This window comes from Styela clava, chromosome 9, assembly GCF_964204865.1.
Source record: "Styela clava chromosome 9, kaStyClav1.hap1.2, whole genome shotgun sequence".
NCBI lineage: Eukaryota > Metazoa > Chordata > Ascidiacea > Stolidobranchia > Styelidae > Styela > Styela clava.
In genome coordinates, this window is record NC_135258.1 from 12,543,324 (window position 1) to 12,556,556 (window position 13,233).

At 34.0% G+C, this 13,233-nt stretch overlaps 3 protein-coding genes across 3 annotated transcripts; all 3 read left to right on the top strand.

The window, feature by feature from the left end:
- The first annotated feature begins 6,235 nt into the window (after window positions 1-6,235).
- LOC120338963 (malectin-like) lies at window positions 6,236-9,814 on the top strand. Its single transcript, XM_039406987.2, has one exon. The coding sequence runs from the start codon at window positions 6,266-6,268 to the stop codon at window positions 7,106-7,108; it is 843 nt and encodes a 280-aa protein (XP_039262921.1). The 5' UTR covers window positions 6,236-6,265; the 3' UTR covers window positions 7,109-9,814.
- Window positions 9,815-9,845: 31 nt separating this feature from the next.
- Window positions 9,846-12,271, top strand: LOC120338960 (protein FAM227A-like). The gene has a single exon (XM_039406984.2). The coding sequence runs from the start codon at window positions 9,875-9,877 to the stop codon at window positions 11,564-11,566; it is 1,692 nt and encodes a 563-aa protein (XP_039262918.2). The 5' UTR covers window positions 9,846-9,874; the 3' UTR covers window positions 11,567-12,271.
- On the top strand, window positions 12,272-13,162 carry LOC120338964 (cell cycle checkpoint protein RAD1-like). Its single transcript, XM_039406988.2, has one exon. It carries the CDS (start codon window positions 12,320-12,322, stop codon window positions 13,145-13,147), a length of 828 nt encoding a protein of 275 aa, XP_039262922.2. The 5' UTR covers window positions 12,272-12,319; the 3' UTR covers window positions 13,148-13,162.
- Window positions 13,163-13,233: the final 71 nt, after the last annotated feature.

Genomic DNA, 13,233 nt, shown 5'->3' on the forward strand with positions numbered 1-13,233 from the left:
AAAGAAGAAGCAAAGCTATACAAAATAGAGCATATGTCCCACTCAGTTACTGTCAAAGATGATCTACATAGTCTAAAATAAATTCATTTTTTCAATTTCACTGTCGTAAACTGGTTAACACGTCATCAAAATCTGTTTTTTTCCAATGTTTCTCTTTCAACACTTAGAAGTGCAAGATCACGGAGACGATCCTGTCCCGTTGATGCACGCGAATACGACAAAATAAGTTTCAATCTGCTGAAAGACCGTTCACAGCTTGCAATTGAAACTGATATTGTTAACAAAATTTGTAGAGAAATTCGCAGATTGAATAAAACGTCGTCTCCAAAAGACACAATAAAACCAAGAAGAGCCGAAGGAGTTTCTGGTTGATCTACAGTTCTGTTACTGAGCAGCATTCTGCAATCTCCAATTTCGGTGAAAAGTTCGTGGCCATTGATGTCCGTGTGGTAGAGATTTGCAAAATCTGTGCAATCTCGACGAATTGTCGAAAACGGCATTGAGGTCTTTTAGCACAGTATAATATATTTTATGTAACTCTGCCGCAAAGTACGGTACTTTGACAACAAAATACAATCCACGCATTACTCAAAACATGTATTAACATCATTCAACCAAATTCCGTTTCCATTTGTCTCCAGCACAGAACTAATATCAACTTACATCCGAGTGCGCAGCCAAGAACTTAACGATACAGAACCACGTAATTAACCCGGTGCATTTTGTTACCTAACGTTACCAAATCAAATTTTGCTTTGTTTTCCGGCCAAATTTTTTTGGCCATGTAATTACGATGGAAATCTGACCGTGCTATGTGCGTGATGACGTCGGCAGTCGTAAGTGGTCTGACCAAGTGTGCAGTTTGCCATGTACTAAGATTAGATGTCTGCCGCCGGTGCGATCTTGCTTGTGACCGTTTTTTTACCTTTGTTGTGAAATTTTTGCCAGCCCCATTTTGGCGCCCCTGTACCTTGGCGCCCGGGGGCATATGTACCCCACTGCCCCCCCCTAAGCTACGCCTCTGCTAAACATACTCTGAAATGAATATTTCCCTACTTAAAGCGATTTGCCGTCAATACCACATTTTAGTGAAATTCTCATGTACATACACCCCAAAGCGTATATTCACCATTGCTTTTACTTTCTAGTACAATTTCTCCCTAAACATACTCTAAAATAAATATTTCCCGTACCTCAAATCGATTTCCCGTCATTCCCGCTTTTTGTGAAATTTCCGATTTTTAGTGGAATTTTCCCGTAGTTCCTGTCACTCCCCTAGTTCCCGCATTTTAGTATTGGCAATTTCCCGTCGTTCCCGCAGTTCCCGCATTTTGAGGCGCAGTTCTTACCACTTAATGGCAGCTCCTGCCACGAACGTACCACGGCGTCTATTGCCATGGTTTTATCGCGCTATTACCGGTATATTTACAAAGTCGTGTACAATATTTTAGTTTATCATGCGGAATTATATCTACTTAAATCTAAACCTTACCCCGAATACATCAAAACTGTATTTATGAGAAAAGCCTTCCAACTTACCCAAGATTTATCACCATCAGGGACAGCCGACATGCCGTGGTTACGGCAGCAAAATTTGTGATATTCGATTTGCAGTCGTAACCACGGCTGATCACGGCAGCTCGCTATTGGTTTGTGGCAGCTAAAAAGTCAGTCGCCGTTGGTTTGGTCATGGCGGCCATGGTTTGGAAATCCCGCCATGGTTTTGCGGCAGCTCTAGACGTCACAAAATACTTGAAGCTGCACTTGCGCATTTTAGTGCAGTTTTCGTCGTTCCCGTTTCCCGCATTTTAGGGTTGCCCATCTCACAATTTCGGTTACCCTGGCCACAATTCTGTTCCCACATTTTAGTTTAGCGTGCTGCAGATTTGATTAATGGGATTGGATTTGATGTAAAAGATCATGTTATTACCGGTAGTCCCATGTCTGAATTCATTAGGTATGCCCCGCTAAAAATCCCGTAATCGCTGTAAATGTATGCACGATTAACCCTCTGACCACCGCGAAATTGGAGGATGGCAAATTGTGGCTAATAGGGTAACGTTGGTCATTCAGACGTTCGGGCAATTCAATCAATGCTTGAAGAAAATTATGAAAACCATCATCTTCTAACAGCAAGGGTTTTTGCCTCGGCAATTGAGTACGGTACAGAAATAGCTGGCAGACTGGTGATGCAATCTCTGAATCTACCTATGGCAACAGTACGGTATTCCTAATGCCAGAATGCTGTGATGCATGGCACTGTCTGGAACAATTGGAAACAATTGCGCCCAATTCTCTTACTAATCTATAATAGTTATCATAAACAGTCATGTCTGTCTCAGAACACAAGTCTTGGTGTAATAACTTTACTTTATAAAAAAGGAGATAAAAATGATATAAAAAATTGGAGACCTATTACTCTACTTAATTTCGAATATAAATTAATCGCAAAAGTTTTAGCTTTGAGAATGAAAGCAGTACTGCCTGATATAATAAATCATGACCAAACAGGATTTATTGAAGGAAGAACGATTCATGAAAATTTATTAACAATAAGAGATGACATTTTTTGGGCGAATAAACAAAACCAACCGTTAATAATTTTTAGTATAGACCAAGAAAAGGCTTACGATACTGTTGATAGAGTTTTGTTACTAAGAATATTAAAAAAAGTTAATTTTGGTAATTATTTCATTCGATGGGTCAATACCCTATTTAACAACACCAATGCAAAAATAATAACAAATGGATATTTATCAAAGCAATTTAGTATAACACGAGGAGTTAGACAAGGTTGCCCCCTTGCCCCACTTTTATATATTATAATGTCCGAATTGTTAGCATCCAGCATCAGATACAATAGAGCAATAATAGGTTTTCAAAATTGTGCAGGAGATAGGGAGAAATATAAAGGTTTTGCGGATGACACTATTGTCACAGTAGAAAGTTTATCCTCCATAGATGAAGTATTAAAATTAATGGCAGAATTTGAAAAAGCTACAGGCTTGAGAATAAATATTCCAAAATGCAACATATTGTTGTGTGGGTCAGCAAAACGGCTAAACTTAGGACCTTCATACAAGGGTATTCAAATTCAAGAAGAGCTTAAAATTCTAGGAGCTTATATAGGAAACAATGTTGTATCAAGAGATAAAAACTGGTTGAAAATCATTAACTCAATTCAAAATGTAGTAAATTTATGGCAGGGACGGAAGTTATCAATGATAGGAAAAATTATTATTGTCAAATCATTAATGTTATCCAAAGTGTGGCACATAGCCAATTTTGAAATTATGCCAGGAAATTTCGTTCGAAAATTAGAATCTATAATATGGAAATTCATTTGGAATAATAAAACTCAACTAGTGTCAAGACAAATTACATCTAATATTTTCACATCCGGAGGTTTGAATATGTTAGACCTCAGGAGCCAAATAAAAGCTCTTCAGGTCAAATGGATTTTTAAAATCCTCAAAAACGAGAGTAGGCCATGGAGTAAAAGAGCCAATTATTTTATTAATAATTATTGTAATATTTTGTCCAAAGATAATTTGGAATGTCTGTATTTGAAAGTCCAATTTGACAAAGTAACTACCATACCTAATTTTTATACCGCCATTATCAATTCATTCAAGGATATTAAGTTGGAGAGAAATCATCCCTTTAATATTACAGAGGTTAAAAATGAAATTTTATGGTACAATCCCTTAATCTCAGAGCAAAATTTTAGATTTTCGTCCAAATGGATCCAAGCAAAAGTCATTTCTGTGGCTGATATTGTGGATAACACTGTGCATTATTTAACAAGTAGAATATATTCTATTGATCAAATTGGGGATCACAGAAGAAAGCTCTTTTATTTAAATAGATGCTCTAGTGAAATCCAACAGGTTTGGGGCAATCTACCTATTAGCTGGAAAGAAATTCTATCGAGAAATCATAATTTACCCGAAAACAGACTTGGAATCGATAGATATATGAACTCCAATTTATCCACCAAAAAAATAAGTAGTTTATTGAAAATAAGGAAAATCACAGAAATTGCTACACGGCATGATATGTACATTACACAAAAATTAAATTTGAATATTCCTATAGACTGGTCAAATATTTGGCAATATAAACTCTCAAATAAATATAAAATTCTGAGTTGGAAAATTTTACATAATGGTTTACCTACGGGGGACAAATTAAAATATTGGTTTGATGATGAGAATGGACAATGTGTATTTTGTAATGAAAATGAAGAAACCTGTATACATTTATTTTGTTATTGTGATTGGATAATTGACTTTTGGCAGTGGTGCAATGTAAGGGAAATCAATTGTGACATAATTATTGCTAATAATATTCATAGTGAAGTGGTATCATTAATCATTCAATGTGGAAAATCAGCCATATGGGAGTTCAGGAATAGTGTCAAATATGATGATGTATTCCAAATGCAATGTAACTTGCGAGCTATTTTTAAATGCAAACTCCTGGGTGTAATCAGATTAATGTCAGATTTTGATAGACAAAGAATATTATCTGACGAAATCGTTGATGATGTACTACAAAAATCGATAATGAGTTGAAGAAATTGAGATTGTCTTGATTTAGGAGGTTTGACTATATAAATGATTGCATAACATAGACAGATTAAATGAAAATCTAGTAGCATGATAGGTTTTTGAATTTTCTGTCTAATTTTTTGAAACCTTTTCTTTTTCCATGCTAATATAAAATAATTAATTATATATGTACATAAAAATACTATATTTATGACGAAATATGGACAATCTTCAATACAAACGGATATATGACGAAAAATGGATTATCATCACTGGGTTTGATATGTATTAATAATTGTTTATCCAACTGTTTTAATTTTCCTCAATTACCGTAATTGGAACGCAATACATGCAATTGGTTTCAAAAAAACAAAAAATAAATAAAATTATATAAAACAAAAACTGAAAATTTAATTGGCTTCAAAAACATAATTAAATAATTCCATATTGACTCTGGAATTGAATTTGGCAAAAAAAAAAAAAAAAAAAAAAAAAAAAATGGCACTGTCTGGCTGTGCAGCTGTAGCATGTGACCAAATTGTGTTTTTTTTTTTGCTGAAAACTAGAATGCTATAGTAAATTTTTTTCCTCCAGTAAATCGGATTTTCTTTTTCGAGTAATGTCTTTCAATGTAGTTGTGTGTATGTATGTTTATTCGTCTCGTAAAAGCAAAAACACAGGAGTTAGTAAATATCAACATTGAAGACGGGATGTATACACAAGACCATACTGGCTTAAAACACATGAAAGTGCGGCATACACCCCCTGCCCCCTATGACTGTATGATAAGCATAAAACTGTAAAATGCAATAAATCAAATAAGTATAATGGTCCTTCATACAGACAGTTGTGCAAGGAGGGTGGATGGGTAGCAATATAGGCAACACTGCAACAGGAGTAAGAGTGGAGTATGCCCAACTGTTTGTACAAAGGAGTTGGTAGGACAAGACAATATCAATAAATAGAGACAATACAACATGGAATATAATACATGTAAACATAATAATAAAATTTGGACATATACTAAATATAGCACCCTTGAGTAATGATACCCCACCCTATAAATGAGAGAAATAGTCAAGTTTAAAGGAGTATGTGCATATATGGTATGTACCACTCAAGGGTGAGTGTCTTAACTCTTAAGTAATATATGGCTAATCTAGCAAATATGCATTCCTTCCAGGCTTGGGAAAATGCGATGTAATAAGTTATGTCAAGTTATTCGCTTTTCCAAGTTACTTCGTATTTTATAGTTCTGAATACCGCCAAAAAAGATCAGGATTCAAAAAAAGATATTCTATTCTCGGAATCAGAGAATTGTGCCATACTGCAAGTTCAGGAAAAATTTGGGAAAAAGTGCAGATTACGGTGGTTTCATATGTCAGAATCTGAAAATATATTGTAACACTTCTTGGCGGGCTAGTTCACTAAGCGCCCTCAAGTACTTCTAGTATGGCATAACCATTTTCGCATATGTCATTTCTAACCCCAGCCTGACTACGACACAGTGACGAAATAAGGCTCGTCAAAGTATACGGATTGTCATCCAAACCGCACATTCGATAACCCGAATTTAAGCAAGCTATTTCTCTCGTTTTCTCGTCGTAACAATGTTACGCCAACTAGAAGTACTTACGACGTTTATTGAATATGCGCCCTTCTTTCTGCATTAGCTGATAACTTTTTTTTCTAATTTTCAGAATATTAGAAAAATGTGGGCAACAGAATCTTTAGTTATACCATTTACTTTGGCACTATTGTGTTTCATTGATATTACGTTTGCAAATGATGTCATTTATGCAGTAAATGCAGGAGGAACACAGCATGTTGATTCAAATGGAATACAGTATATTGCCGATCCATTAAAAGTTGGAGTTGCAAGTGATTATGGTCAACGATTCAATATTAGAAGAGTTTCACATAATGATCAAGTTCTTTATCAAACTGAGAGATGGCATGATGAATCATTTAGTTACGATGTTCCAGTTAAAAGTGATGGTGATTACGTTTTGGTGCTTAAATTTTCTGAAGTTTATTTTACTGGATCAGAGCAAAAGGTATTTAACGTGCAACTCAATAATCAACATATGATTGTACAATCTCTGGATATTTTCGATAAAGTTGGCCACGCAACTGCACATGATGAAATCGTCCCTTTTTCCATTAAAAAAGGAACGTTGAATGTTGGAACTGAATCTTCATCTTTCAATAATATTTTGACTGTGGAGTTTTTAAAAGGTGCTGCTGATAATCCAAAGATATGTGCATTCTATTTGTTGAAGGGAAAACCAGAAGATGTGAATCAGCTACCTCCTTTGGATCTTCTCAACAAGGCAGAGGAAGAGGAGGAAGAAGAAGAGGAAGAATCCCCTGATGTGGGAACCAGACCGGACGACAAGAAGACAAGTTATAGTGATCAAGCAAAGCGGGAGAAATTGAAATCTGGCCCTCCTGCTGTAAATCCTTATGCAGAAGACAATAGCAGCTTGGTTTTACCTATTATAGTTGCATTTTGTGCATTCATACCTACTCTTGTATGTCTATGTAGGCTTTGAATTCACTAAGAACCGTAAAAGTGAAGTTATTGAGCACAGAAATTTTTTTTAGGAAATTTACTGTTGTACGTCTGAACAACTGATATATACTTGAGATATCAAAATGTTCGATTGTTTTTGGTGAAAATGGCATTTTTGATAATTTTTTTTCTAATGTTTTCCGACATTGACCAGAGCAGCTGTTGCCATCTAAATTCTGATGAAAATATGAAATTCTTATCAAACTCTATGCATGTGCAAAAATTTAAAGTTAGGCACAGCTGCGGTGCATGTATTTGTCCTGTTTTTTTGCAAATTATTTTGTATTTATGGTTTTATCAGATGTTACAAACATTAGTGTATGTAATTTGTTAATTATCCTGTAAGGTATGTAATTTATATCTGCATATTGGCTGATAAAAATAATTTATGATCTAGTGTTGGTTTTGCCACATTGATTACAACACAGCAGAGAGAGAATCGCCTTGAAAATGTGTCTGTAACATTTCTTGTGTTATATGTTCTTGTAATTGTTAGGTAATCTTTACGTAGTGTATAATTAAAAGTGGGAATTATACAATATTTTTATTGCTAATCAAATTCACTGAAGTTGGGGATTAATTGTGGACGATATTATTTTAACTATCAGTAGAGGTTGCGTGACACTAACTCCCAATCCTTCCTCAATGCCTTTGTGTATGCGTATAATGCAAGGATGTTGCGGCAGGAATAAAAATACCATGCTATACATACTCAATTTGAATTGATTAGTATGGTATTATTGTAGTTCATGTTTCATATTCATTCATCCAAATCTAATTGTTAACAGAAAAAAATGTGCCCAATCATATTTTAGGACTAAATTTACGTTACTTTATGAAATTGTTTAGGGTGCATATCCTTAAAGTGGTATCATCCTTCATTTATTACGTAAGAGGGTATTAGTTTTGGAACAATTTTTTTCTTAAATTAAGCTCAGAGTTGAAAATTTTTAGTTCTGATTATAAAGATGTATTTCATGTGGTACTGTCCTTCATTTAAATATGTAATAGGGTATTAGATTAGAAACCTTTATTTCTCAAATTAAGCTTTAGAGTTGAAAATTATTAGTTCTATTATAAAAATGAATACAACTACATAATATTCTGCTCAAAGTTGGTTATTAAAGTCTAAAAAATAAGACAATTTTTGAATTTAAATATTGATCGCTAGATTACATGTACTTTGTCATTATTAAGATTTTTTAAGCCAAGTTCCATGGTTAATTGTTTTTTGATAGAAATGCAGTCATTGATCGCTGGCAATAGTGTAGCAAGCGTAGGTTTTATTTTGTTGAATGCATTGTGCAATCATTGTTAAATCTTATCAAGTTGTTCCAATTCAAAGTGACTGAAAAGTTTTACCAAAACTTGTGCTTCCCGATGCCTTTCTTTTGGGGCCTCAATATCATTTTTTATAAAAATTGTTAGTTTTAGTCAAAAGTTTCTATTTGTTGTTTCTTTGAATGGCATCAATTATTGGTTACATACTACTTCAATGCAAAAATGTTTAGAAAATTCTGGATTCAAAATTGATTGTGCTTTGTTAACACTGGTTGTAATTTTTTTACAACTAAACATGGTATAATCAGTGCTTACAATCATTAGTAAGTGGCAAACGTTTTTCCATTTTGATTCTGGAATAATAAAAATAAAGCACAAAATCTTGGGTTGAAAATTTTGTTGTTTAATATTAGTTTACAAAAAAACTTCATCCTTTTTTCATCCTGAAACACATAAATGTCCTCTACAATCACTTTCTGAAATTTGCACACTTTATGCAATATTATATCTGATATAATATTATTCAAAAGTGTCTTGTTTATTAAGTGCATAGGTATACAATGCCATCTTAAATGTTATATTTCAATATTGCTTAAATTATAAAAAGTCTGTTTTTGACAATGACACCAATCTTATTTGAATGTTCAGTGAATCCTTTGATTTGGTATTCCATACCGTTTCACATTATTTTACATCGATGGATAATGCAAAAAATCATATATAACTAATGTTTTTGTGTTTGTGTATACACTATCTATTGTGAGTTTAAATTGATATGTTATTGACGGAGTGCAAATATGAAACACTCTATAATGGTTTCATAGTTATTTGGAGAAAATAAGTTGAATCAAGGTAATTGTATTAAAATAAAATAAGTCCTTAAAAACTTTGTCCTTAGAATTCAATTCACCCACTGAAACTAAACGCCAACAAGCATCAACAAACACAATCAAGTCATTCACTTCTAAACAATGCTAAACACATTTCCAGATTCATTCCTAAAAAAATATTTTGGCATTTTTTTCTGAAATTTTGATCCAAATTATTGCTATAAAGATGTGTCAAATTTTGTGACAATAAATTAAACTTTTATCCTGATTTTTGCATATGGATCAATATAACAGCCTTCAACGAATCTCAATATGGCATAATATTTCAACCTAAAAAATGTCCAAAATGCTATTTTGACTTATTTCACTGTCGCTTGTAGTTGTGTAATTAAATAATTGTTTCTAAATCCCAGCCATATAACCTTAGTTGAATTTATATTTAGTATAGATATAGACTAATTATGCCAATGACCTATACTTTAGTTACACTGGGTTTTTGACTGGGATAATCACTGCACGCTTTCTAGGTTATGTGCTTTGCAATACTGTAAACGGATTTTGTTCTTATTTTAGAATGATAATGTAGTAATTTTTTTCCAAACAAAGACTGCTTTTTGGGTATAAAAATAAGAAAAATGTCACACATCAGTAGGATCGCGTCTCCTATGAGCTTATGTGAAGAGGATTTATTCGATGTTGACAAAAAAGTACAAAGCAAAATTCGTCTTCTTGAACAATTACAAAAAGAATCGCCCGCTTCTTTTCTTGTTGGTACGATTGGAAAAATTAACCAAAGAATCACCAATCTTGATGAAGAATTATCAAAATATGAGAGCCAGCTTGAAATTGACAGTAGAACACCAGAGCCGCAAAAGAGAACTGAATCTTATGCTGAAAGCTATTCTCCCTCTATGAGCATTCGTGGAACAACTCCTTCAGAGAAAAAGTATGGTGCTGATGTAGAAAAACAAGCTCCTGGAACTCCAAGAGCAAAATCAAGTGACGCTCCTCGATTGGTTGAACTCCAGCAGTTCCCAGGATGGAATAAGAAGAAATGTGCTCCTCTACCGCATTCTCTACAAACTAACAAGGTGCTTGATAATGTTGTCGCTGCTCAACCAGATTTGAAACACAAAGTTGCGTTTCGTCGGGAGTTTTGCAGACTACTGTTTTCAAAAATGCAAGAATCGATACTGCAAGATGGTTTCTGGTGGTTTTTCTTGAGAAAATTTCATCCTGATCCAATCAACCAAGGCAAGCTCTTTAAAAGAATATCAACCAATTTTGTTGGTCTGTTACTCAGTGCTGAAATTCCGAAGTATAGAGATTTGTTTTTCGCTAATTATGGTACAATTCTGGCTCAATCAATTTATGCTGCTTTTTGCCTTGCATTTCCGCAGTCATGGAGGCAGTTTGACGAACCAGCGTTCAAGGAAATGTTAGCTCAAGTTTGCGGCGAATGGATTTCAGGTATTCCACCGCCACCTCGCTCTTATGAAAAATGGAATATGGCAGCTTTAGAGCCAGATGGGATGCGAAAGGAGGAAGTTATAAAAAAGAAAAAGAGACCTGATCATGCAGCCAAGTCTCTAGGTGGAAGAGCAAGTTCATACAGCTCCGCTGCTTCAACTAAAACATCGTCAATTCGATCACCGACTGGATCTCAAAAAACGCATGGATTAAGAATGCATACTGCTAAATCAGATGCTGCATCTTGTGCACATTCTCCTAAACTAACACCGCGTGTTGCGGAATTAGCATCTGAGCAAAATGCCCTTTCAACAATTACAGAAGAACCTTTGACATCAACCACTGAAAGCACTGCTGGATTAAGAACGAAGTTTATTGCACCAAAAAGCGATTCATCTTGTGCTGCTGGGCGTGCAATGGAGTTTTCAAGGAATGTCTTCAACGTGTATGGTCGCTCACCATTGCTTGTTCAATTTTCTCGTCAATATGGTTTCGAGAAAAAATCCTTTTTTGATGTATTAGTCCAGCATTCACTTATTCAAACACCACCAGCTAAAGATGCCCAAACCTATCAAGACATCATTTACGAGAGCAGAATTAAAGCATCCGCCGCAGCACAATCTTTCAAACATATTTACGAAGAAGACATGAAAGCTCACAAATCTTTTTGTGCAAAACAGCGAGAGGAATTACAAAATTTCAAAAAGAAAACGGATAAATTATTGTCGAAGCCACGTCAAGTTCACTATCTTAGTAATCTCATCTTGATGGAAATGAAGAACTTAGAAGAAGATACGAATCCGGTTGGTGCCACTGCAACAGTTCAAGCTGCTTTATCTGCAGAATCAGCTGATTAAAATGTTAGATAACATATCACTGTGCCTTATCAGTTATCTTAGTATTAATATATAAATTGTATTATGTTGTCATAGTTTTAACATCTATTGTTCACTGTAATTTTCGTAACTGCTGTACTACTACTTTACCTAAATATATCTTCAAGTGTAGTTTTAATTTTATAGTTATAATATATTTAAGTTTCATTGCCATGATTATACCATACAAATTGATACAATGTATTTTACCAAAGTTGTGTGTGCTTATTGTAGTTTTACAAGCATATAATAAAATGACATGTTTTCGAAAATTATCATAAATTCCATAAAAAGTGCTTCGTGATATTATTTTATCTAATATATCTTCAACTGTTTGTAGTTTTTTGAATGAATTTAGATTAAAATTATTCGTTGGTGCCATTGACATGATTATACAATGATGTAATTTATCAAATTTTTGCGTGCCTATAAGCCCATTGTATTGTTACAAGTATTTAATAGAATGATATTTTTTTAGTTATTATTACAAATTCCAAAAAAAGAGTACTTCATGGTATTATTTTACCTAACATATCTTCAAATGTTTGTAGCTTACCTGTTACAGCATAATTTAATGAAATGTCATTGCCATGACTATACAATGCTGTTTTTTATAATATGTTTGTGTGCTTATTGCCTATTATAGTTTTACAAGCATATAATAAAATGATTTGTTCTATTTTTAGATATTACTGTTAATCCAAAAAAGCTGTTTTACTTTATAAATATTGATAAATGGATGGCACAACGCTTGAAGATGAGGATTACACATTCCTAGCCAAACTTGGTAATGCAAGAAATCTTTCACACATTTTAAAAGCGATACATTTCAAAGATGTAGCAACTGTATTTGTAACAGAAAACGGTTTGAAAGTAACTGTAGAAGATGCGAAATGTTTGCAAGCTAATGCTTTCATTCAAGCAACTGTTTTTGATGAATATGATGTCCATGAAGAAGTAAACTTCTGTATCAATTTGAACGTTCTTCAAGAGTGTTTAACTATATTTGGAAGTAGTTCCATTATGACAACATCGTTAAAAATGGTTTATGGGGGATATGGTTCACCTCTTACTCTAACCTTAGAAGAAGAAAACATTACAACTGATTGTAGTATAAAGACGCAAGAGTCAGAAGAGACTCTAGATTTTGAATTCTGCGCTGCTAATGTTGTTAATAAAATTATAATGAAAGCTGATTGTCTGCGAGACGCTTTTAACGAGTTAGACCACACTTCTGATGTGGTTGAGATTACGATGTCTCCACAAAAACCATATTTCCGACTTTCAAGCTCAGGATATTGTGGACGAACAGATAATGATATTCATAAAGATTCTGATATGGTAGAAATCTTTCAATGCTCAGAGCCGCAGTCAAATCAGTACCGTTTATCCTTGCTAAAACCTTCCGTAAAAGCAGTTAATCTTGCAAGTAAAGTCTGTATAAGAATGGATCATCGTGGGTTTTTATCCTTCCAATACATGATCAAAAATGAAAGTGGACAAATTTGTTTTGTTGAATATTATTGTTGTCCAGATGAAAAATTTGATGAAGAAGATGTTTGACTTTAACACAAACCATTTTACCCTGTGCAAACTAGCAAAAAATATTCATGTATCTAAATATGAACCCATTCAGACCTTAAATCAAC

Bases quoted from the DNA above. Each gene is read 5' to 3' on its own strand.
- LOC120338963 (XM_039406987.2), top strand. From the start codon at position 6,266: ATGTGGGCAACAGAATCTTTAGTTATACCATTTACTTTGGCACTATTG.
- LOC120338960 (XM_039406984.2), top strand. From the start codon at position 9,875: ATGTCACACATCAGTAGGATCGCGTCTCCTATGAGCTTATGTGAAGAG.
- LOC120338964 (XM_039406988.2), top strand. From the start codon at position 12,320: ATGGATGGCACAACGCTTGAAGATGAGGATTACACATTCCTAGCCAAA.